The sequence below is a fragment of the Pipra filicauda genome, unplaced genomic scaffold (assembly GCF_003945595.2).
Source record: "Pipra filicauda isolate LSUMZ 115617 unplaced genomic scaffold, ASM394559v2 scaffold512_size417520_pilon, whole genome shotgun sequence".
NCBI lineage: Eukaryota > Metazoa > Chordata > Aves > Passeriformes > Pipridae > Pipra > Pipra filicauda.
Window position 1 is genome coordinate 295,706 of NW_024104657.1, and position 20,212 is coordinate 315,917.

A 20,212-nucleotide genomic window follows, 5' to 3' on the forward strand; every position below is an offset into this window, starting at 1 on the left:
GGAAGGTTCCTTCCCAGAGCAGGGCGATTTCAGGGCTTTGACTCAGCCTTGGGAAATCACAACTGTTCCTTTTCCTCCCCCTGAAGATGTTGGAAATGAGGCTCTGAGAGTGCCTGGGCGGCTGCTCAGCAGCTCTGGTGGTGGTTCCAGCCCGAATTTCTCTCTGGAAAGCAGCTGATTAATGACAGATGAACCTTCCCAGGGCAATTTGGGATGTTCTGAGGGAGGAGTTGGGGTTGTTCTGGGCTCTTGTCCCCACAAAACCCAGTGGCTGGACCTTACTATTGGATGCAGCCCCAAAACTTAACATGTCCACCCCCATATGGAGCAAAACTGCCCTAAAAAGGGTGTTCCTCCCAAAAAGAGTGTTTATCCATCCCCACCCATCCTTCCAGCTCCTGCCCACCACCACAGCTTGCTCCAAGGAGAACTGTGGAGTGTTTTCAGGCCTAAATGGGGTTGTTTTCTAGCTGAAAATGTCAAATTTTAGTGTCTTCTGTGACCCCTGGGGCACGTTGTGATACCTGGAGCATCCTGAGCACCTGCTGGAGGGGACCCTGAACTTCCCCCGCGTCCACCTCCCCTGAGCCTGTCTCCAAGGATTTCCCCCCCCCGGATTTGCGGGGTTTAAGGAGAGAGGAAAGTGCAGGACTCGCCTGGAGGAAAACCCACACAGACACAGCAGAGCTTTGGCAGCCTCAGGGCAAATCTTTATTTGGCAGCAAACCCACCACACTTTGCAGAAGGGGGGGAGGGAGGTGGGCAGAGAGGGGTGGTCCGAGGTTGGGTTTGATCCTGGAGCCTTTCCCAGCCCGAAACTTTCCATGGGGGGGAGGAAACCAGGGGCTGCAGCGCGGCCGAGGGGCCGAGCCCAGCTCAGTGCTGGTGCTGGTGCTGCTGGTGGTGCTGGTGCTGGTGCTGGTGCTGCTGGTCCTCCACCTCGTGCAGGTGCTCGTGGGTGGCGCTGGTGACGCGGACGACGAGCAGCATCATCTCGCAGAAGCTGACCTGGGAGTCCTTGTTGATGTCCAGGTCCTTGAAGATCTCGTCGATGGTGGCCTTGTTCTTCACGTGCTGCAGAGGAGGAAGGGACAGGGTGAGGGGGAGCATCACTCACAGCTCAAACCTCTCCTTGGGCGAAAAAACCCTTCACTCAACACTAGAAAAGGGAGTCACAAAAATAGTGGGATTTGGGGGTGGTGTTTCTGAGCCCATTTCCAGATGGCAAAGGAGCTCCTGGGCAGCCTAACCCTGATTTTTGCGGAGGGGATGAGGGTCAATACCCAGCTGCAGGTTCACCCAGACCTGGGTGGGATTCCTTCCTCTGACTTTATGGAGCAGGTTTGGAAAGGGGAGGTTGGACAGGGAGGGTTGGGCAGGAGATATCCGGGTTAGGGGGGTCCAGCCCAGCTCCCTCCCCATGTGGACCCTGCTCTGGGCCCACTCACCTTCAGGTAGTTGGCAAGATGCTTCTCAATGAGGAGCTTCAGCTCCTTCTTGGTCAGGGTGTCCCTGTCCCCCTCCCGCCTGGAGTAGTGGTGGAAGACATCAATGATGACATCCATGGCCTTCTCCAGCTCGGAGAGCTGCTCCTGGCTCTGGGAGCTCTGGAAGAGAAAGGGTTGCACCAAATAACAGCAGGAGCCACAATGGGTGTGGAAATCTGCCATAAGCAGGGCGGTAAGGACACGGCCAGGGGGTTTTCCCTCGAAATGTGCCTCCTTCCTGGCACTGCTGAAGCTCCCAAACCAGCTGGTAGCACCCCAAAAACCTCTGGAGAGATACAGAGCACAAGATCTGATGTCCTGGAGCCCCTTTGGTGGTCAGAACGTGCCAGGGGGGAACCTCCTCCAGGAGAAAACATCCCTGTGGGATGAGCCTGAGTGGAACTGGTTGTGCTCTGCCAGCAACCGATGGCAGGTCATGATGAGATGCTCCCTGAGGGTCTTCACACCTCTGGTGGCCCAACCAGCACCTGGAAAAGAGACCTTAAATGCACATTGGACTTACCTTGCTCATCTTGGCAGCCGAGTGAGATCCCCTGGGGCTGGTGTGGGGCAGGTCCCAAGCGAGGGGTCTCTTATACCCTGACCATGAAAGGTTGTGAAATGTCCCTGTTTCATCCAGTTCCAGTCCATGCTCATGACACACTGGGCATTGCTTAAGGCTCGGGGGCAGTTCCTTAAAAAGGGTCTCTGTGGCTTTTCCCGCAAGGTCGGGGTGTCACAGACTCCACTGGGGTGGCAGGGGGTGGGCAGGGCATGGAAATGTCCCCTCAGGTGGGTCCCCTTCACCTGGTTGAGGTTTGAGCTGTGAACTTTGCCCTCACCCTGTTCCCTCCTTCCCAGCATGTGGGAAATGAGGAAATGTGGGAAAATCGTGATCAATTCTCCACCAACTCTTGCCAAAAGTCCGTTCCCTTGGGATTCTTCCACTTCACCTGGTTTTGCCCATTCATAGGGGTGTCTTCTGGTGCCACAGGGCACCCACACCATCATTCCTGCCCTTCTCCAGTGAGTGTCCCCATCCCTGCAGAGCTGGGGCACCCCGAAGGGTCCCAGTGCTTTGTTACGTTGGAAAAGCCCCCCAAGATCATCAGATCCAACCTTTGACCCATCTGTCTCCACCCAGAGCAGCGAGTGCCACAAGCACAGGCCTGGCAGCAGTGCCAGGGCTGCCCGTGTGACACGGGCACAGAGGTGGCACTGAGGGACCATCCCCTGCCTGCAGCAAATGTCTTTCCGTGACAGACACATAATCCAGGGCGTGTGCCTGGCCTGGCAGGGCTCCAGGAGCTCCATTTCACCTCCAGGGGTGGATTGTCCCCACCCCAGGTGTGCTCTGAGCTGTACAGACCAGGTCTGGCTGAAAGGTGTTTATTTTTTTTGCACATTTTGGGACTCTGTCCTCACTCTGTGGCTTTTGTTGTTGTTGTCTCTCAGCGTGGCACAGACCCAGCGCAGGCGCTTTGGCTTCGGAGCTGCCAAGTTTGGGAGCAAAACGAGACTTTCCAGTGTTTCTTCATCAAAAAGCGCTGCCTGCTGACTCAGCAGACTCGTTTTGGGGTTTGTTTAACCTGCCAAGCATTGTGTTGGTCTCAGACACAAAGTGGAGGCCAAAACAGGGCCATGGACAGGCCTGGGGCGAGTTCCAGGAGCTCCAGAGGAGCTGATGTGGGGCAGCACCGTGCAGGGAGCTGCTCAGAGGTGCAGCCTTGGTCTACAAACTGCTTTTCAGGGAGAATTTCTTCCTGGAAGGGGTGGTGAGGCCTTGGAAGGGGCTGCCCAGGGAGGTGGTGGAGTCCCCAGCCCTGGAGGTGCCCAGGGAAGGACTGGATGTGGCACTGAGTGCTCTGGGAGATGGTCAAAGGTGGGACTTGATGACCTTGGAGAGCTTTTCCATCCTCAGTGATTCTGGGAATGATTCTGTGATACAACAGCCCCCCCGGGCTCCAGCCCTCACTGGGGGTGCTCTGCATTTCACAACAGGGGTGTTCTGATGCTCAGAAGGTCTGGAGAAGGTCTGGGCTGTTTCACAACAGGGTGTCCGGGACCATCCCCGGCATTGCAGAATTTTGTAGCAATATCAGGAAACCCCCCTTTTGGTCACTTTATCACCCTGGAGGTGGGGAAGAACAAGGGTGTGGGAGAGGTTTCCAAGGTGGGATAGTGGCTGGATCCTTGGATGTGCCCACAGGCAAGAGGAATGAGCCTCTGCATGTTTGGTTGTGACCTGGGGTGACCGGGGAGCCCGGGCAGTGCTGAGGGTCCCAGGAACATGTCCTGGCACAACTTTCTGCTGGCTCTGCAGCCCCCCTCGCACAGGACTTGCACAGCCCCCTGTCCACCTACAACCCCGTCCCCAAGGCCGGCAGGGTCAGGCAAGGATCTGCTCACTGGAGGAACTGAGAGGGTCTGGGGAACTCAGGATGTGTTTCCAGGTGCCCAGGGTTGGTTGTGCCCTGAGGAGCTGAGCCCTGGCAGGGCACCCCGAGCTTGGCAAGGGTTGCAAAACTCTTTCAAAACACACTTTTAAGGGCTGATGTGGGCAGAGGGAAGAGCAGGGCTTGTCACCCCCTGGGTTATCCCCCAGGACCAGTGCCCACCCTCCCCCCCAGCCGTGGGATGCGGAAGGAATTGTTGGCACGGGAAGGACTCGGTGGATTTCAAGTGATGCTTTATTGTCTCACAGGCGTGAGGGATCCCAGCAGGCAGAGAGCACCCAGAGCCCCGTTCCTAAAGCAGCCCGCTCCCGGTGTTCCATGGGGGGAGCTGAGGCTCAGTCCTGGTCGGGCCCGCAGCGGTCGGAGCCGTGGCTGATGCGATGGGCGTCGTCAGCCACCTTGGCCAGGACGATGCTGAACTCCTCGAAGGACAGCTCCTTGTCCTTGTTGAGGTCAGTCTCCTTGAAGATCTTGTCCAAGTAACCACGTTGGTTCCTGCCCTGGAATTGGGGGACAGGAGAGGTTTTAGTGCATCCCCTCCCCTGGCTCTGAATCCACCAGTGGAGACAGAGCCAGCTGGGTCCTTCCATGCCCCGGGATGTGTCTGGATCTGCAGGACATCATGACCCTCTCCTACAGTGCAATTAGCCCCTAATTAAGCCCTAAATGGACACTTGTCCCGAGTCCCTCTGGCTGGAGGAGAGAGCTCAGGTGGCCCCACAAGTCTGACCACAGTGAACCACTGCCATGGTGGGACCCGCTCCCCATTCCCTCAGAGCCACCTCAGCCTCGTCCCCCGGCACATCCCGAGGGAATGCTCCCCCAGGGAGCCCCTCTGGCACTCACACAGGCCTGCAGGAAGGTGGGGGCCTGCTCAGTGATCAGCGTTTTGAAGTCGTTGAAGCTGAGGAGGTCGAGCTCTCCCTGCCGGACGCTGTAACGGTGAAAAACGTCCACGATGGTCTTCAGGGCCCTCTCCAGGGTGCAATTCCCAGGGAACTGCCGGCTCTCGGCGTGGCTGTGGGTGCTGGCAGACATGGCTGAGCTCAGGAGGTACCTGCAGAAACTGGGAAACACCTCAAAGCTGTGAAATGGGCTCAAAATCAGGCACCCCAGGGAGGGGGAGCTGCCCCTGCCCGGCCCCAGAGACTGTGTTCTATTTTATATGTAATACCAAAATATATATTGTGTTATTTCTATATATAATATATACTATATAATATATAATACATTATATATATTATGTTATATTATATATTATGCCAAATTATACCTATATTATGTTATTTTAATATATATAATATATAACATATATTATCACATATATATATTGTAATAAAACACATGCATTATATATTATATATATTCCATATAATGCAAGAATTTATCCTTGTTTTGCAGCCCAAACCAGCCTCCTCCCCTGCCCTGAGCAGAAACCACCCCGCTGGACCGAGTCCACGTCCAAAACTGCGTCTCCCTCACCGTGTCCCTTGGAGGCCCTCCCGGTCCCACTCACCCTGGTCTCGAGGAGGGTGTGCAGAGAGCAGGTCCCTTCTGTGCTCCCGGAGCCCGGGCAGCCCTTTTATCCCCGGCTGAGGGGCGGTTTCGCCACAGCTGGTGACACACCTGCCACAAGCAGCGGCTTGAGTTCGCCTTTCCCGCTCCTGGAAATTGCCGGGTGGGCCCTTCCCGAGCCCCTCCCGGCTCGTTCCTCCTCAGGCAGTTCCTGGTTGCACCCACCGGGCTTTGGAAACGCCGTCCTTGCCCCGGCTGTCACCTCTGCCAGGCCCCACGTGCAGCAGGAGGGGACCCACGCCGGGTGTGTGGTCACACCTTGGCACAAGTTGCCAGAACTGGGCAAGTTTTGCAACGTGCCAAAAATTCACACGTTTTCAGACTGGTGGGGGAGAAAGTCGGGCTGTTTTGCATGAAGCAGCATCTGCCTTTCAAAACTTGTTTTCCAGAGTATTTTCCATTCCTCTCTATCTTCACGTCACCCACACCAGACCTTTCCTCTCGCTCCAGGAATTTTCTGGAGGAAACTGGGCATAAAACCAGAGGAAAAGCCGAGCTCAAGGTCTCCACAGGCTGGTGGATGAGCCACCAAATGTTTTGCAACTGTCACCTCTGTGTCACCTGCCCAGAAGAATGAGGAGACTCTCAGAAGATTTAAACCAAGACAATAGATACCAGGAAGAGGAGAGGACCAGCAGAACAAGAGGGTAACCAGTCCTGTTTGAGGATGCTCCTCGTGTGGCCCGGCGGCAGTGGCAGGAACTGTTGCATGAGTTTTATTCCCGTATCCCTGACTCACATTATTGCTCTTTTTGTGTTCCGGCTCCGCTCATTAGGGACTGTCAGCAGTCCCAAATTGCATCCTCATTCCTCAGCCAACAGGGAAAGCCTTGGGCAGGGTTTGGAGCTCTTGTGTAGCCCCTACATGTGACATCTGGGCCCTGAATTCCTGTTTTTCCTCCTTTTTGTTCCCCAAAACCTGTGGGGGGGCAGCTCACGGTGCCCAGGCCTGCAAGGGGAGCGATGCCCAAGTGCCACTAGGGTGCCCTGGCAGGACAGTGAGTGGCATCTGCCTCCAGGGGACAAGGGCTGCTCCCCAAATCCCTCGTGGAGCCTGACAGCAGTGATCTGTGTCACGGGGTGCAAGTGCCCTCACAATGGTTGGGTTTCACGTGGGACGGGCTCCTGGTTTCGGCTGATATTGGAAATTCGGATCCTCCTGAGCCTGAGGGTTTCCCCCTCAGTGCACAGTCACCAGCACAGTCAGGAGCTCTTTGTCACTCCTGTTTCTGCCCCCCAGGAGCCCACGGTGACCTTTAGAAGTGCCAGGACTCGGGGGGCTGTCGTCCCACCCTATAAAACCCCCCAATTTCATTGTGCAGAGTCACCACTGTGTGTGACCAGGGCGGCACCTCCGAGCAGCTCCCGCCACGGAGCTGCCCCACATCAGCCCCCTGGAGCTCCTGGAGCACCTCGGCCTCGTTCTCTGCTGGGCTGGGGCCAGCTGGTTGCTTTGGGGGTTGCAAAAGCATCACAGGCACCCCCAGGATGTGACACCTCCAACTCCAGGGCTGGGGCTCAGCAGAGACCTGGGGAAGGACCCCCCCGCTGTGCTTCACCCCTGGCATGTCCTGGAGCTGGTCCAAAGGGGATTTGGGAGAAGCAGGGCTAGGGATGTTCCTGTGCTTCACCCCTGGCATGTCCTGGAGACGATCCAAAAAGGGACTGGGAGAAGAAGGGCTAGGAATGCTCTGGTGCTTCCCCCCTGTTGTGTCCTGGAGCTGATCCAAAGAGGACTGGGAGAAGCAGGGCTGGGAGTGCTCCAGCTGCTCCTACCAAGGACACACTCACTGTCTGCTGAGGTAGAGGATGCTGGGACCAACCACCCACTGAGAGCGGGAGCACACTGGGATCTGACCCCCTTCAGGAGCTCACACAGCCTGTTTTGCTCGGTGGGGACTCCCCACTCTGCCCAGAGCAAGATCCCCCTGTGCCACCTTCCCCTCCCGTTGCTCCTCCAGCTCAATCTGTGTTTAACCCCCCCAGCCATGGGTTGGGTGAGAATCTGGAATCCCACCCACCCCCGGAGCCCCCAGAACACGTAACAAGATGCATTTGGTGCTCAAAGTAAAGGATTTTATTTCAATGCCACAGGCAGAAGCAGCTGACAAGGCTTTGGTTCCAGGGAAGGGATGCTGGTGCTGGGAAAGCAGAGCCCCGTGGGCACAGACACCCCGGGAGACGCTTCAGTTCCGGGGACGGCGGCCGTGGTCGTGCCCGTGGTCGTGCCCGTGGTCGTGCCCGTGGTCGTGCCCGTGGTCATGCCCATGGTCATGGTCCCCACCAGGGCCCTTGTGGGACCTGTCATGGGCATTGATGGCCACCAGGCTGAGCGTGGTCATGAACTCGGTGAACTTGAGGCGCCCGTCGTGGTTCCCGTCGGCTTTGGTGAAGAGCTGGTTGATGTAGTCGTCGGTGCTCGTGTTGGGCTGCAGCAGGACAGACAGAACAGGGCTCAGGCTCACCCTGCCAGCCCTCAGCTGGAAGGACTGAACCCCAGAAAAACCCTTCTTCCCTTTGGGAAGCCCCAGCCCCAAGGAGGGCACCATTCCCACAACGCTCGGCTCTTCCATTCCTGGAAGTGTCCAAGGCCAGGTTGGAGCAACCTGGTCTAGCAGGAGGTGTCCCCATGGCAGGGGGTGGAATGGGGTGATCTTTGAGGTCCCTTCCCACCCACCCCTTCCATGATTCCATGACCTTACCGGCTTGGTGTCATTCAGGAAGGGCTTGGCCGTCTCCTTCAGCAGCTTGGAGAACTCGGTCTTGCTCAGGTAGTCGTCGATGGGGCGGTTCAGCACAGCATACTGGTGGTAGACGTTCACAGCACACTCCAGGGCCAGCTCCAGGTCGGTTTTCATCCTGCTGGGAAGGGACACACAGCAAAACATCAAAGCGGGTCAGAGGAGGAGGACTGGCCTCTCTCCTGGCCCATCCCGATGACAGTTCTGGCACCACAAAGGCACCCTTTGGAAGAACCTACTCACCTTGGAGGAGTTCTGGGCTCTGCAGACGGTGCACAGGAGGAGCAGAGAGAGCAGGAGCAAGTGATGCTGCAGAGGAGACGACGCCTCTTTTATACTCTCCCTGAGCTACGATTTGTGACACCCTCAAATCTCCTCCGGGGCAGCAACCCTGGGAATTGTGCAAGGCTGCTCAGCACGCCCAGGTGGTGACTTCTCGGCTCCAGGAACTGGCTGCTCTCCCTGTTAACGAGGGAGGGGACGCCCCAAACTCATCAGGACAAAACAAGGAAACACCAAAACTGACATTTGTGAGGAGCCATCACCGGGGGTCAGTGATGATGCAGCATTGGAACATTCCTGCAGAGTTTGGGGGGTCTGGGGAGATGATGGGAGACAAATTTGTCTGGATCACACCTGTGAGGGTCTCCAGTGGGATAACACTGGGCTTACCCAATGGGAGATGAGGTTCATCATTGCATTTGCCCCGTCGTTGTTGAGTCTGGATGGAGGTTTGGTGGCCCCTCTCAACGTGCTGCTGGTGTTGGCCAACACATTCCCCCCCCATCCACCTCTCCAAACTCATGAGAGCATTCTCCCTGCATCACTTGTCCATAGACTTCCATGGAGTCAATCCTGGGTACAAATCCAGGCATGCCAGTGTGTGGGAAACCTTCCAGCTGGTCTGAGGAGGTGGCACTTCCCAGCAGCTCTAATTGCTACCCGATGACAATTGAGGGCATTGGCAAACCCTCCCGACTCCCAGCTGTGCCCCTCGGTGTTGGGGGGATGCTGCCACATGTGGGAGACCCCCTGGTGTTCCCACTGCCCAACCCTGCGTGACTTGAGGGGGCTGGTGGGGAGCCCCTCATCCCAAATCCAGCCCCTGCCTGGCCCTGGAGGCTTTTGGGGAACGGGAAGGACAGTGGTGGTGAAACATCTCCCTGTCAGCCTCTTAATCCCGGAACCAGCAGCCAAAGAATCCTCAATTGCAAAAGAGGGAAACAAAGGGACAGGTTTTCTGATGGAAATGGGCCAGGAAGGGGACCCACGTGCCCCATCCCCACCTTGGCCCCAGCCCAGAGCACTCAGTGCCACGGCCAGTCCTGCCCTGGGCACCTCCAGGGCTGGGCACTCCCCCACCTCCCTGGGCAGCCCCTGCCAAGGCCTGAACACCCTTTCCAGGGGGAAATTCCTCCTCATGGCCAACCTGACCCTCCCCTGGCACAGCTTGAGGCCGTTCCCCCTCCTCCTGTCCCTTGTTCCCTGGGAGCAGAGCCCGACCCCCCCCCGGCTCCCCCCTCCTGTCAGGGAATTCCAGAGCCAGAAGGTCCCCCCTGAGCCTCCTTTTCTCCAGGATAAGCCCCCCCAGCTCTACATTTTGTGGTGGCTCCTGGCCACCCCCACACACAACCCCGGGGCCATCCAAGGGGGGGGCAAAGCCCAGGCTGGACAAACCAAAGCCTTTGTGGCATCTGCAGTGCTTCTGGCACAGCCCGAGGTGACCCATGAAGGCTCCCAGCAGGGTGGAGGAGGGGACACCCACATCTGGAAGGGGTAAGTCGCACATCTGGAGCCCAGCACACAAGCCCAGATGGCCAAAGCTCTTCACTGGGGGGAAAAGGGGATCAGGGGGAGGAAAGGAGATGTAGAACCATGAGAAGGACGAGCTCAGAGCGGGGCCGGGGCTGCTCCCACAGTTTATAGCCCTGGGCTGAGTGTGCCCTGTGGCAGCCCAGGAGGGCTGGCTGGGTGCACAAGGAAGTGGCTCCACAACCCCACCCCGAGCAGGAACGCGGCTGAAACCCCGCTCAGGATTTACTGGGGAGGGGAAGGGACGAGGGTCCTGCGTGACAGCCCAGTGCGGCGGGTCCTGCCCCCGGGGGGGGGTCAGACGCTGACTCTGCCTGAGCTTCGCAGTTACGGCTAAAAAAGAGTCGTTCAGCCTTTGTTGCCGCTCCCGGAGCCGCTAATCCCTGGGAAACCTCCCGCCTCGCTCTGTGCGGCCGTGAACAGCTCTCGGGCTGCGGGGCGTTCAGAGCCCGCCGCTGACTCATCCCGAGCGGCTGCCAGGGCTCGGCTCGCGGGCGGTTCCCGAGGGCTCAGGGAACGCGGTGTCCACACCAAGGCAGAGCAGAATCCACTCTGGGACCTCCCTCGTTCCCACTCCTCATCCCGTCCCTGCAACCCGCCCGAGGGAGAGAATCGGGGTCTCGCCCACGGCCACAACACCCCATCCCTGGGGCACGAGACCTCCGTGGCAAAGGGAGCAGGGACTTGGTTGAAATCGCTATTTATTGAAATGGCATCAGGAGGACAGGGGAAGGGCCCGGGGAAGGTGCTCCCCGCTCATTTCCTGCGCGGCATCTTGTCCGGGAGGTCCTGGAAGAAGTCGTTGCACATCATGGCCATGCAGGCCAGGAAGGTCACGTACTCCTGGAAGTCCACCTCGCTGTCGCTGTTGCAGTCCAGGTTGCTCATGAGCTGCTGTAAACTGGCCTCGCTGGTTTGTTTCTGCACGGGGGAAAAACGGGGTTAAAATCGGGGTTCGCATCCAGGGCCACATTCCCAATCCTGGAATTGCCCCTGGACGTGGCACCTGCTGCCCTCCACTCACACTGAAGCTCGGCAGCTCCTTCAGGAGCATCTCCTTGAGCTCGGCCTTGCTGAGCTTGTACTTGTCCCCCTCCTTCCCAGAGTACTTGTGGAAGGTGGTGACCATCACGGCCAGCGCCTGCTCCAGGGGACTCGCCATGGGGACACCGGGAGACCTGGAGAGACAAACAGCTGAGAGCAGAGTTTGGGCCTCCCCCGTGCTGGGGGGCAACAGCATCTCCCACCCCCAGACCAGTGCCCCATTCCTGGGCACACACTGGGATGCACCGTTCCCTCCCTATTTCCAGCTTCCAGCCAGGTTGGAGAACCCCCAAAAAGGCCGTGTCAGAGGGGAAAAGGGGGGGCCACAGCCCCTTCCCACCCAGGCCAGGCAGGGGAGGGGCTCAGGTGCTTTTCCAGCCCTCGGAGGTGAAATCCAGCCTTGGAACTCGGCTCCCCCAGCAGGAACCTCCCTCTCATCCCCGAGGGAAAACCTCTGCCAGGGGACCCCGCTGTGGGATGCGCCACCGGCAACATCTGGAGAGCAGCTGGATGGGGAATCGCGGGGAAAATTCAACTCACCGAAAGCTCAAAGGGAACAGCGGAGGACGGGAAGGGCGGGAGAGGAGACGGAGCCGGGCCACGGGATTTATAGCCCCGCCTGGGCCACCTCCCTCGGCCCCGGGCGGGGAGGAACCAACGATCCAGCGCCCGCTGGAAAAGGAGGAGAGGAAAGCCCGGGAGCAGCCCTGCCTGCCCCCCTCCCCCCCCAGTTTTCCTGCTCCTGGGGGTTGGTTGGGGTTAGAAAGAACAAAACGTGCCCCTGGGGCTGGGCAGGGACCTCCCGGTCCAGGAGAATCCCTGGGCACACGGGATGAGCGGCGGGCACCGCATCCCACCTGTGCCAGCGCGGGCAGGTGGGGCCACACGCAAGGGTTTTGGCAGCATCCTGAGGGATTCTGGAGCCCAGCAGGGTCTGTCCATGGGGGGGGGGGGTTGTGCTGAGAGTTTTTCTGTCTGTTTTTGACTCTCCTGGCAGCGATTTTGTTTCCTGGCTCCGAGGGCAGCATCACAACGCCCCGTTGTGTAACCCGGTGCTATTTCGGTGCCTGCGTGGCCCAGGCACGTGTCAGGAGCTGTGGAGAACACCAGGAACCGGCAGTTTCCAACCCCCCAGACGTGGGCTGAGGGCTGACAAAGCCCTCGAGTGCCCCCCCAGCCCCCTCACAGGGGACCTGCTGCTGTGGGGAACAGAGACAGAAAAGCAGGGGATGAAGCTCCAGGCTGCTCCAAAGCTCAGTGGGATGTGAAAGCTCCCCAGACACCCCCTGACATCTCCCCAGGTCGGCGGTTTCTTTACATTTTGGCAGGAGAAACCCCCAGCCTGAACCTCCTCCCCTCATCAGTGCAAACTGGTGTGAGTTGCTGGGAGGGGCAGAAGCTCCTGGGGCTCTTCATAAAGACTCTGGGAAGGGGCAGAGCAAAGTTTGGAGCTGCTGGGCGGGTGCTGGAAGGACCTGGAGGGGCTCAGCGAGGACCTGGTAGGGCTCAACGAGGACATGGGGGCCCTGGGGAGGACCTGGAGAGCTCAAGGAAGGACCTGGAGGGGCTCAAGGAAGGACCTGGAGGGGTTCAAGGAAGGACCTAGAGGGGCTCAGGGAAGACCTGGGCCCTTGGGGACAGGCTCTGCCAGGGGTCTGCTCTGTCATGGAGTGGTGCAGAGGCTTTGTGAGGGCTTTTTAAATCTGGGATGGTTCCTGTGGAAAAGCCAAAGAGCAGCTGCTGCACCTTCTGCAAACCAGCCCAGACCTGCCCAGAGCTGCCTCAGCGATGGGAGGAGGAGGAAGGGGAACCCTGTGGCTCCCAGTCACATCCCAGGAAATTCCTGCCTGTCTGTGGCCCCGGGGCTCCCTGGAGAACTCAGGGGGGTTGGATTGACCTCCAGTGCAGCCCCCCAGCACGGGCCCACCCCCAGGAGGGCTGAGGGTCTCCTGGAGGGGTCTGGGGACACGCTCTGGGTTCGTGTCTCTCTGTCCAGTTCCTCCACCCCAGTTTCTCTCTCCAAACCCAACGAGGTGCCCAGGGCAGCTCGTGCCTGCCTAAAACCCACGGTGGGCACTCAAACCTCAGCTGTTTCACCCCAAAGTGCACTGAGTCCCTCCCTGAGCCAGCAAGGACAGCTCAGGGGGGGCATCCAAGCAGCTCAGACTGTTTTGCTCAGACTCCTCCAGAAAATGCCTTCTGGGGCTGCATCAGAGTATGGAAAATCCCAGGGAGCTGGAGGAAGGTATGAATCACCCTCTGCCCGTTACCCAGCAGGCACAGAACCCCTGGAGCACACCCAGAACTGGGGAAAGCTTTTATTGAAAGCCCCTCTGGGCAGGGGTGGGGGGTCACTTCCTGCGGTGCTGCTTGCTGGGGTCATCCTTGAAGAAGTCGTTGAAGCCCATGGTGATGCAGGCCAGGAAACACACGTACTCCTTGAAATCCACCTCGCTGTCCTTGTTGTGGTCCAGGTCGTTCACCAGCCGCTTGAATTCCGCCTCATCCATTTGTTTCTGGTGGGGCATGAGAGGTTTTGGGGTGTCCCCAACCTGCCCTTCCAGCCCTGCTCCCCTCCCCCTGCCTGGAAGGAGGGTTTTCCCTTTGCCTTTGGAAGGAGGTGGCCTGGAAAGCTGCACCTGTGACAGGGCAGTGCTGGAGCAGCTGCACCAAATGTGCCTCTGGGATGTGGAAAAGTTGGGCTAAAAAACTTCTCCCTCTTCCCAATTTAAACCACAAGGTTTTAAAGAAGGGGAAGTTGGGGGTTAAAAAAAATTATTATAAAATGGAAATCAGAGCGTGATTTCCTTTGCCAAACTAAATATTTCTGGGGGCATAAAAAAAGCCAAATTTCCTTTTGGGCTGAGGCTGCTCCAGCTCAGCTCCTCCTGGTCTCATCCTTCCTCCTCCTCCTCCCCAGGGCTCTCCCCGGAGCATGAGGCTTCTCTGGGCTGCATCCACCATTCTAACACCTCCCACCCTTCCCCGGGCACCTCCAAAGGCCACCCAGGGATGTCCCTTGTGGCCACTTACGCTCCCGAAGATGGGCAGCTCCTTGTTCAGCAGGTCCTTGAGCTCGGCCTTGCTGAGCTTGAACTTGTCCCCCTCCTTCCCCGAGTACTTGTGGAAGGTGGTGACCATCACAGCCAGTGCCTGCTCCAGGGGACACGCCATGGCCAGCCTGGGGGGCACAGCAGGACAGGGGCTCAGGGTCTGTGCCCCCCACCCTGCCCGGGCCGTTCCCCTGCAGCCCCCGTGGCCCTCGGGAGGGTTTGGGGTGTGGGGAGGAAGAGGAGCAGAGACTCACCTGGTCAGCAGCCCTGAGGACACACAGGATGCTGCAGCCAGGGCAGGATGGGCATTTATAGCCCCATGGGGGTGGCACTGCCCCTGTGCCCCCCCGGGCTTTCCCAGCAGCTCCACCAGAGTGGTTTCGCCCGCACCCCATTTTTGCCTAACGAGCTGTGTGATCCCATTAGAGGGGGGGGATTTGGGTGCTGGTGGGGTCACCAGCCCATGTGCCCCCTAAACCATCACTGCACTGTCCCTCACACCCCCAGCATGGGTGGTCCTGAGCGATCCCTTCCTGGTGACCCCAAACCAAGGGAATATTTGGGGCAGGGGGGTGACAATGGATTTATCTGAGCCATGGGCTGGGGTTTGGTGCTGCCTGGTGGGTTCCTGAGCTTTAGCACCTGCTTAGCACCAGGCACAGGGTCAGGATTTGTGCTCCCCTAGGAGAGCCACGTCCCCCTTCCAGTCCATCACCTTGTCCTTGTCGTTCTCCAGGTCCTTCAGGAGCACCCAGAAGCTGAGCTCATCCCCTTGTCCTTGGCACAGAGGGTCACTGAGGTCAAGGACCAGGGCACAGGGGGGCATCAGCCATGCCAGGGGGGTTTGTGTGGTGTCCCACCCTTAAGAAGGAGGGATCACCCAAGATTCTCTGGGATTCCATAGCTGGACACATGGGGGGACCTGTTTTAGGGAGCAGCAAGACCTTCTCTGCCCCCCACACCCTCCCAGGGGTGGGAAGGGACACAAGAAAGGGGAATATTCTGAAATGTTTCCGTTTGCTGCACCTAGAAGTGAGGTGTTGGGGTTTGGCTGCCCCCACGCTGAGGGTCCGTTCCGGAGGGACCCCGAGGATCGAGGCTGGATCGCTGGGATTCCATGGGAGCGGCGGGAGCGGGGCCCAGCCCAGCCCCACAAACCGCGGGATGAGTCACGGCCCGGCCCTCGCCCCACGGGGATTCCTCGGCCGTGACTCAGCCGCGGCCCTGCCCCGCTCCCACGGCGAGAATCCCGGTTTTCCGGGGACCCCCGGAGCTGCGGGGCCGGGCAGAGGGGGCTCCGTGGGCAGGGGGACAGGCAGGGGACAGAGATGTTCCTGCAGCGGAACGAGAGCAACGAGGGGTTGGCTGGGAGGGGATGGGGGCCGCGGTTTCACGGTGCCGTCACGCCCCTGCCGTGCGAGTGGGGCGAGTGGGGGGCAACCACCACGCTCGTAGGTCCACGCCCAAGTCCCTTCCCAGTGGAAAATCCCCGGAAGAGCCGGAGCGGCTCGGGCTCCCTGCCCGCACCGTGGGCGTTGCGGAGCGCGACGAGCCCAACCCTGCTGAGCACGGGGGTCCCTGGGGGTCTTTGGGGGTCCCTGGAGGTCTCGGCACAGCTTTGCCCCGTCCCCATCCCGGGTGGGGGGTCTGCAATGTGCCGGGATGCAGGACGGGAAGGGGGGTCCCCCGAGACCCCCTCCGGGGTCGGGGCAGCCGCGGAGCCGCTGGAATATGGAGCTGTAATTCCGGGCTGCCGGGGACCCCCTTGGGGACACAAAGGGGGTCCCCCAGGAGAGCTGTGGCAGCGGCCGCCAGCCCTGTCCCCAGGCAGAGGGTTGCGTTGGGTTGGGGTGTGGTGGGCGCTGGGAGTGCGCGGTGTCTGCTGACACCTCGTGGTGCTCCGTCAGCCCCGCGGTGACCGGGACGGGCGTTGTCACCGGGGTGTGACTGTGCGGGCGGTGGGGGACAGGGCAGACCCCCTCCCTCGGCCCCCCCGCCCCCTCGGAGCACAGGGAAGGCAGAGCCTCAGCGTCACCCGCTGCTCCTCCGGATTTTATTGCCGCAATAAATAACCACGGGGGTGTCACCCGAGGGGGCCGCGCCGAGCCCCGAGCGCCGGCCGGGATACTCCCTCCACCAGCCCGGGCACGGGGAAAGGCCCCCTTTGCCCAGGAAGACCCCCCGCTCTGAGGGGGAGCTGCAAGGGGAGAGGGGGGTCCCGGCTGTGACGGGGGTTCTGCCAGCGGAGCTCTGAGAACAGGCAGAACTCGGGTCCCACATGAGGAGAAACCTCTTCCTTTGCTTCTCGCCCGACAGGGCTCGTGGAAGGGGAGGAGGGCAGGGCAGGCACGGCGAGGAGGAGCCTCGCGTCCCCAAATCCCACCCACAGGGTCGTCCCGCCTCCGTCACAGCCCGGCACGGCTCGGTCGGCAGAGCCCTGGGGAGCCGAGGTGGCCCGGGGCGAGCTGGGGCTCGGAGAGGGCACAAAGCGGGGGGGGTCGTGGAGAAGCAGGGGGGTCCAGGAGGGTCCTGTGCAGCGGCTACTTGGTGAATTTGATGCTCTGCTCCTGCTGGCGGATGATCTGGGCGATGGGGCTGGCGATGCCGCCTATCAAGGTCCAGTACTCGTCGAAGCTGATGCGCCCGTCCTTGTTCTCGTCCAGGTCGCAGATGAGCTTGTCGGCTGCGCGGCGGTTCCCGGTGTCCTGGGGGGGGAGGAGCAGAGCCGCTCACACCGGGGTGCGGGGCAGAGGGACCCCCTGGGAGCTGCAGGGGCAGGACCCCCCGGCCCCGCCCGCCCCGCGCTCACCGTCAGCATGTGGTTGAGCTCCCGGCTCAGCATCTTGCGGAAATCCTTCTTGCTGATGCGCCGCGGCTTCTTGCAGCAGCAGCAGCGGCTCGAGTACTTGTCAAAGTTGTTCACCAGCACCTGGACGGCCCATTCCAGCTCCGTGCACTGCGACATCGCTGCCTGAGGGGGCAGGGGCAGGGACGGTGCTGAGGGACCCCCCCATGGCAGCCCAAAGCTCAGAGCTGAGCGGGGGGGTCAGCACGAGCCTCCCAGCAGGTGAAACCAGCCTGGGACCAGCCATGGATTCAGCCTGGAATCAGCCATGGACTCGGCCTGGAGCCAGCCATGGATTCAGCCTGGAATCCATAGGAAGCCTGGAACCAGCCATGGATTCAGCCTGGAATCAGCCATGGATTTGACCTGGAACCAACCATGGATTCAGCCTGGAATCAGCCACGGAAAGCCTGGAATCCATGGGGAGGCAAATAGGTGGTGGTGCCTGGGTGCTCATCTCCCCACATGGTCCAGGATCACGCCAAAACCCCTGGGTGCCCCCCGTGCCCACCCCGCCCGCCCCCCGGCAGCCGCCCCCACGCGTGTGGGCCGGGTGGTAATTATGGCCACGGGGCTGAGCAGGGCCTGGCTGCCCTTCCCAGGGCTCATTAGGCAGGAATGGGGCCGGGAGCTGTGGCGGGATACGGGCAGGAATTACCAGCCAGCCCTCCTCTTGCTTCACAGCTCCAGGAACAGCCCAGCAGGGCAGGGCTGGGCCCACCCGAGCCCCCCACAAGCACAGCCCAGGCTGCCCCCCAAATCCCGGGGGTCCAATCCTGCCTGATCCCTGCCCGGGGTCTCCGTCCTCTCTCCTCCGTCCCGAGGCTGCCCCAAGCCAGGAAGCTCCGACAGGATGGGCCCGACAGGATGGTCCCTGTCACGGGGTCCGGCGGCCACATCCCAGGAAGGCAGGGACGGGAACTGCGTCACCTTGTCTGCTCGGGGCCCTTTCCTACCTGGTCAGTGGCCAGGACTTGGAGTGTGTTGCTCCCTGTTGTTCCAGGTGGATTTACACCAGCCCTGGGTTCCAGCACTGACCATTGTGGCACCGGTGGCCACATGGGTGTTGGAGGAAGCCAACGGGGTGGGCTGTGTGGAGCCCCAAGGGGTGGCCCAGCGCTGTCCCCCTCTCTGGGGACACCTCCAGAGGGTGTTTGCAGCCCAGGGAACAGGCAGGACCTGCCCCATGCCCCAGCCTTGGCTCCTGTCCCCTCCCTTTGCCCTGACCCTCCCCAGTTCAGCCCCAGGCCGAGGACAGTGCCACGTCAGGGTGGTGACACGAGACAGGAGGCTCAGCCCCAGGCTCGTCCTTGTCCCCAGGTGTCCTTCCAGGCCATCCCTCTCCCTGTGGGAGCCCCTGCTGTGCCACACTGCCACGGCCCAGGGTCACTCTGTCATTCCGTCATTCCGGGACCGGGGACCATCCCCGGCTCTCGGCACTCTGGCCTTGGAGCTGTCCCAGCACTGGCAGGGCCACGAGAGCCTCTCACCAGAGATTCTGGCTCCTCCCGGGTCATTCATCACCAACAGAGGGGATCCAGCAGCACCAGGGCATGAGCACCCCTTGCACTGCCACCCCTGCACCCACTGAGGACCCCAATTTGGTGTCACCAGTCCCCTGCCACCAGCACCCAGCCTGTCCTCAGGGCATCGTGGCGGCTGCTCCGCCGCTGACTCATGGCACCGGCCCGGCAACCATGGAGAGCCCCGGGGCCAGCTGGGGGCACAGGGACACCGTGACCAGGGTGGGGCACAGGGACACTGGTACCATGGTGGGACACAGGGGCACTGGCAGTGGGGTGGGACATGGGGGCACTGGCAGTGGGGTGGCACACAAGGACACTGGCACCACAGTGGGACAGGGGGACACTGGCAGCAGGGTGGGACACAGGGGCACTGGCACCACAGTGGGGCATGGGGACACCACTGGGGTGGGATACGGGGACCGGGAAGGGACTCTGACGCTGCAGTGGGACATGGAGACACTGTCACCACAGTGGGACATGGGAACACTGTCCCCGGGGTGGGACACGGGGGCACTGGCACAGCTGGGCACCACGTGAGCAGGATGGGACTCGCCAGCTGCTCCACTCCCACCACCACGGTCCCGTCGCTTCTCCCTCTCCTTTCCCCTCTCCTTCTCCCTTCCCTCTCCTTCTTTCCCTCTCCTTCTCTCCCTCTCCCTCCTCACACAGTCACATCTGCCTGGAGCCAGGACCTGCAGCTGGACACAACCCCAGCACTCCCTGTCCCCCTGCCCAGCACCACAACAGGAAAATCCCCCTTTTCCAGAAGCCAGACCCCACTGGCAGCCCCAGGTCAGGCTCTCCAGAGACAAGGGAGGCCGACAGATGCAGAGCACCCTCCTCCCATCCCAGATCCCCCCCGTGATCCCCCAAATCCCCCCAGTCCCCTCCACCCCGGCCCCGCGTGCGGAGCTGCCGAAGGACTCGGGGGATTTCCAGCACCCAACGTGCAGCAGCACATCCCAGGCCTGCTCCTGGTTAAATATTCACCCCAAAAGGGGCTTCCCCATCCCGGGGGAACTGGAATTCCCGCTGGAGCCTCACCTGGCTCATTCTGGGGGTCCTGCTGTGTCCACCTGACGCCGGTTTGGCAGCTGGGAGCTGATGTCGCCCGTTCTCTGCTCACCTTGGACCCATCCCGCAGGCCCAGCCAGGTTTTTAAAGAGGCTCCCACCCCTCCCTGACGTTCCCAGGGCGTTCCCAGGCCTGGGCTCACCTGGGAAAGGGCTCTCTGGGATTGCAACACCGGGACGGGTTGGTGCGAGCTGGGACCCGCGGAGGCTTCAGCTCCTTCCCAGGGGCTGCTCTGTGTGTTCGTGGCTGGGGAGGTGTTTGGGGACCACCCCAAAAGACCCCGCTGGATGGATGGCATGGTGGTTGACCAGGCACAGAATTCCAGCCTGATCCCAGGGTTTGCAAACCCATCCAGCTGTGCATCAGCCAAAAGCCTGGCTCCTCCATCTCACAGCTCATCCCACCACACCCCCAGCTCCAAACCACCTCTGGATCTGCCTGGCAAGACAGGGAACATCATTTTTTTGAACCAAAACCACTTGTTCTCGTGGGTGAAAGGGGCTGACATGGGTCTAGGGGCCCTGGGAGCACAAGCACCATCTCCGGGCAGGGCCATGCCCAGCTCTTGGCCATGTCTGGATGCACTGGGATGGACAAGG

The 20,212-nt window shown here is 60.5% G+C and overlaps 6 protein-coding genes and 1 long non-coding RNA gene across 9 annotated transcripts; 1 reads left to right on the forward strand and 6 right to left on the reverse strand.

Moving 5' to 3' along the window:
* Positions 1-684: 684 nt before the first annotated feature.
* On the reverse strand, positions 685-1,670 carry LOC113991172 (protein MRP-126-like). The gene is made up of 2 exons (XM_027727268.2): positions 1,449-1,670; positions 685-1,074 (listed from the first exon to the last, which is right to left on the reverse strand). Exons 1-2 carry the CDS (start codon positions 1,668-1,670, stop codon positions 877-879), a joined length of 420 nt encoding a protein of 139 aa, XP_027583069.2. The 3' UTR covers positions 685-876.
* Positions 1,671-4,159: 2,489 nt separating this feature from the next.
* Positions 4,160-4,988, reverse strand: LOC113991173 (protein S100-A8-like). Its single transcript, XM_027727269.2, has 2 exons — positions 4,790-4,988; positions 4,160-4,443 (listed from the first exon to the last, which is right to left on the reverse strand). Exons 1-2 carry the CDS (start codon positions 4,979-4,981, stop codon positions 4,279-4,281), a joined length of 357 nt encoding a protein of 118 aa, XP_027583070.1. The 5' UTR covers positions 4,982-4,988; the 3' UTR covers positions 4,160-4,278.
* LOC113991174 lies at positions 4,910-6,267 on the forward strand. The gene is made up of 2 exons (XR_003541856.2): positions 4,910-4,996; positions 5,345-6,267. It is a non-coding gene; the product is annotated as an uncharacterized LOC113991174 (long non-coding RNA).
* A 1,437-nt stretch (positions 6,268-7,704) lies between these two features.
* On the reverse strand, positions 7,705-8,559 carry LOC113991160 (protein S100-A9-like). Its single transcript, XM_039386912.1, has 3 exons — positions 8,503-8,559; positions 8,221-8,377; positions 7,705-7,947 (listed from the first exon to the last, which is right to left on the reverse strand). The coding sequence occupies exons 2-3, from the start codon at positions 8,374-8,376 to the stop codon at positions 7,705-7,707; spliced, it is 399 nt and encodes a 132-aa protein (XP_039242846.1). The 5' UTR covers position 8,377; positions 8,503-8,559.
* Positions 8,560-10,755: 2,196 nt separating this feature from the next.
* On the reverse strand, positions 10,756-11,786 carry LOC113991169 (protein S100-A4-like). Its single transcript, XM_027727265.2, has 3 exons — positions 11,656-11,786; positions 11,096-11,249; positions 10,756-10,992 (listed from the first exon to the last, which is right to left on the reverse strand). Exons 2-3 carry the CDS (start codon positions 11,231-11,233, stop codon positions 10,828-10,830), a joined length of 303 nt encoding a protein of 100 aa, XP_027583066.1. The 5' UTR covers positions 11,234-11,249; positions 11,656-11,786; the 3' UTR covers positions 10,756-10,827.
* A 1,680-nt stretch (positions 11,787-13,466) lies between these two features.
* LOC113991167 (protein S100-A4-like) lies at positions 13,467-14,289 on the reverse strand. The gene is made up of 2 exons (XM_027727264.2): positions 14,149-14,289; positions 13,467-13,631 (listed from the first exon to the last, which is right to left on the reverse strand). The coding sequence occupies exons 1-2, from the start codon at positions 14,287-14,289 to the stop codon at positions 13,467-13,469; spliced, it is 306 nt and encodes a 101-aa protein (XP_027583065.1).
* Positions 14,290-16,207: 1,918 nt separating this feature from the next.
* On the reverse strand, positions 16,208-19,614 carry S100A16 (S100 calcium binding protein A16). Of its 3 annotated transcripts, none has more exons than XM_027727273.2 (3): positions 19,584-19,614; positions 16,978-17,139; positions 16,208-16,873 (listed from the first exon to the last, which is right to left on the reverse strand). In XM_027727273.2, the coding sequence occupies exons 1-3, from the start codon at positions 19,590-19,592 to the stop codon at positions 16,709-16,711; spliced, it is 336 nt and encodes a 111-aa protein (XP_027583074.1). In that variant the 5' UTR covers positions 19,593-19,614; the 3' UTR covers positions 16,208-16,708. The 3 variants fall into 3 exon arrangements, with proteins under 3 accessions (XP_027583074.1, XP_039242825.1, XP_027583075.1); XM_039386891.1 differs by lacking the exon at positions 19,584-19,614 and adding an exon at positions 17,970-18,008; XM_027727274.2 differs by lacking the exon at positions 19,584-19,614 and adding an exon at positions 17,672-17,823.
* Positions 19,615-20,212: the final 598 nt, after the last annotated feature.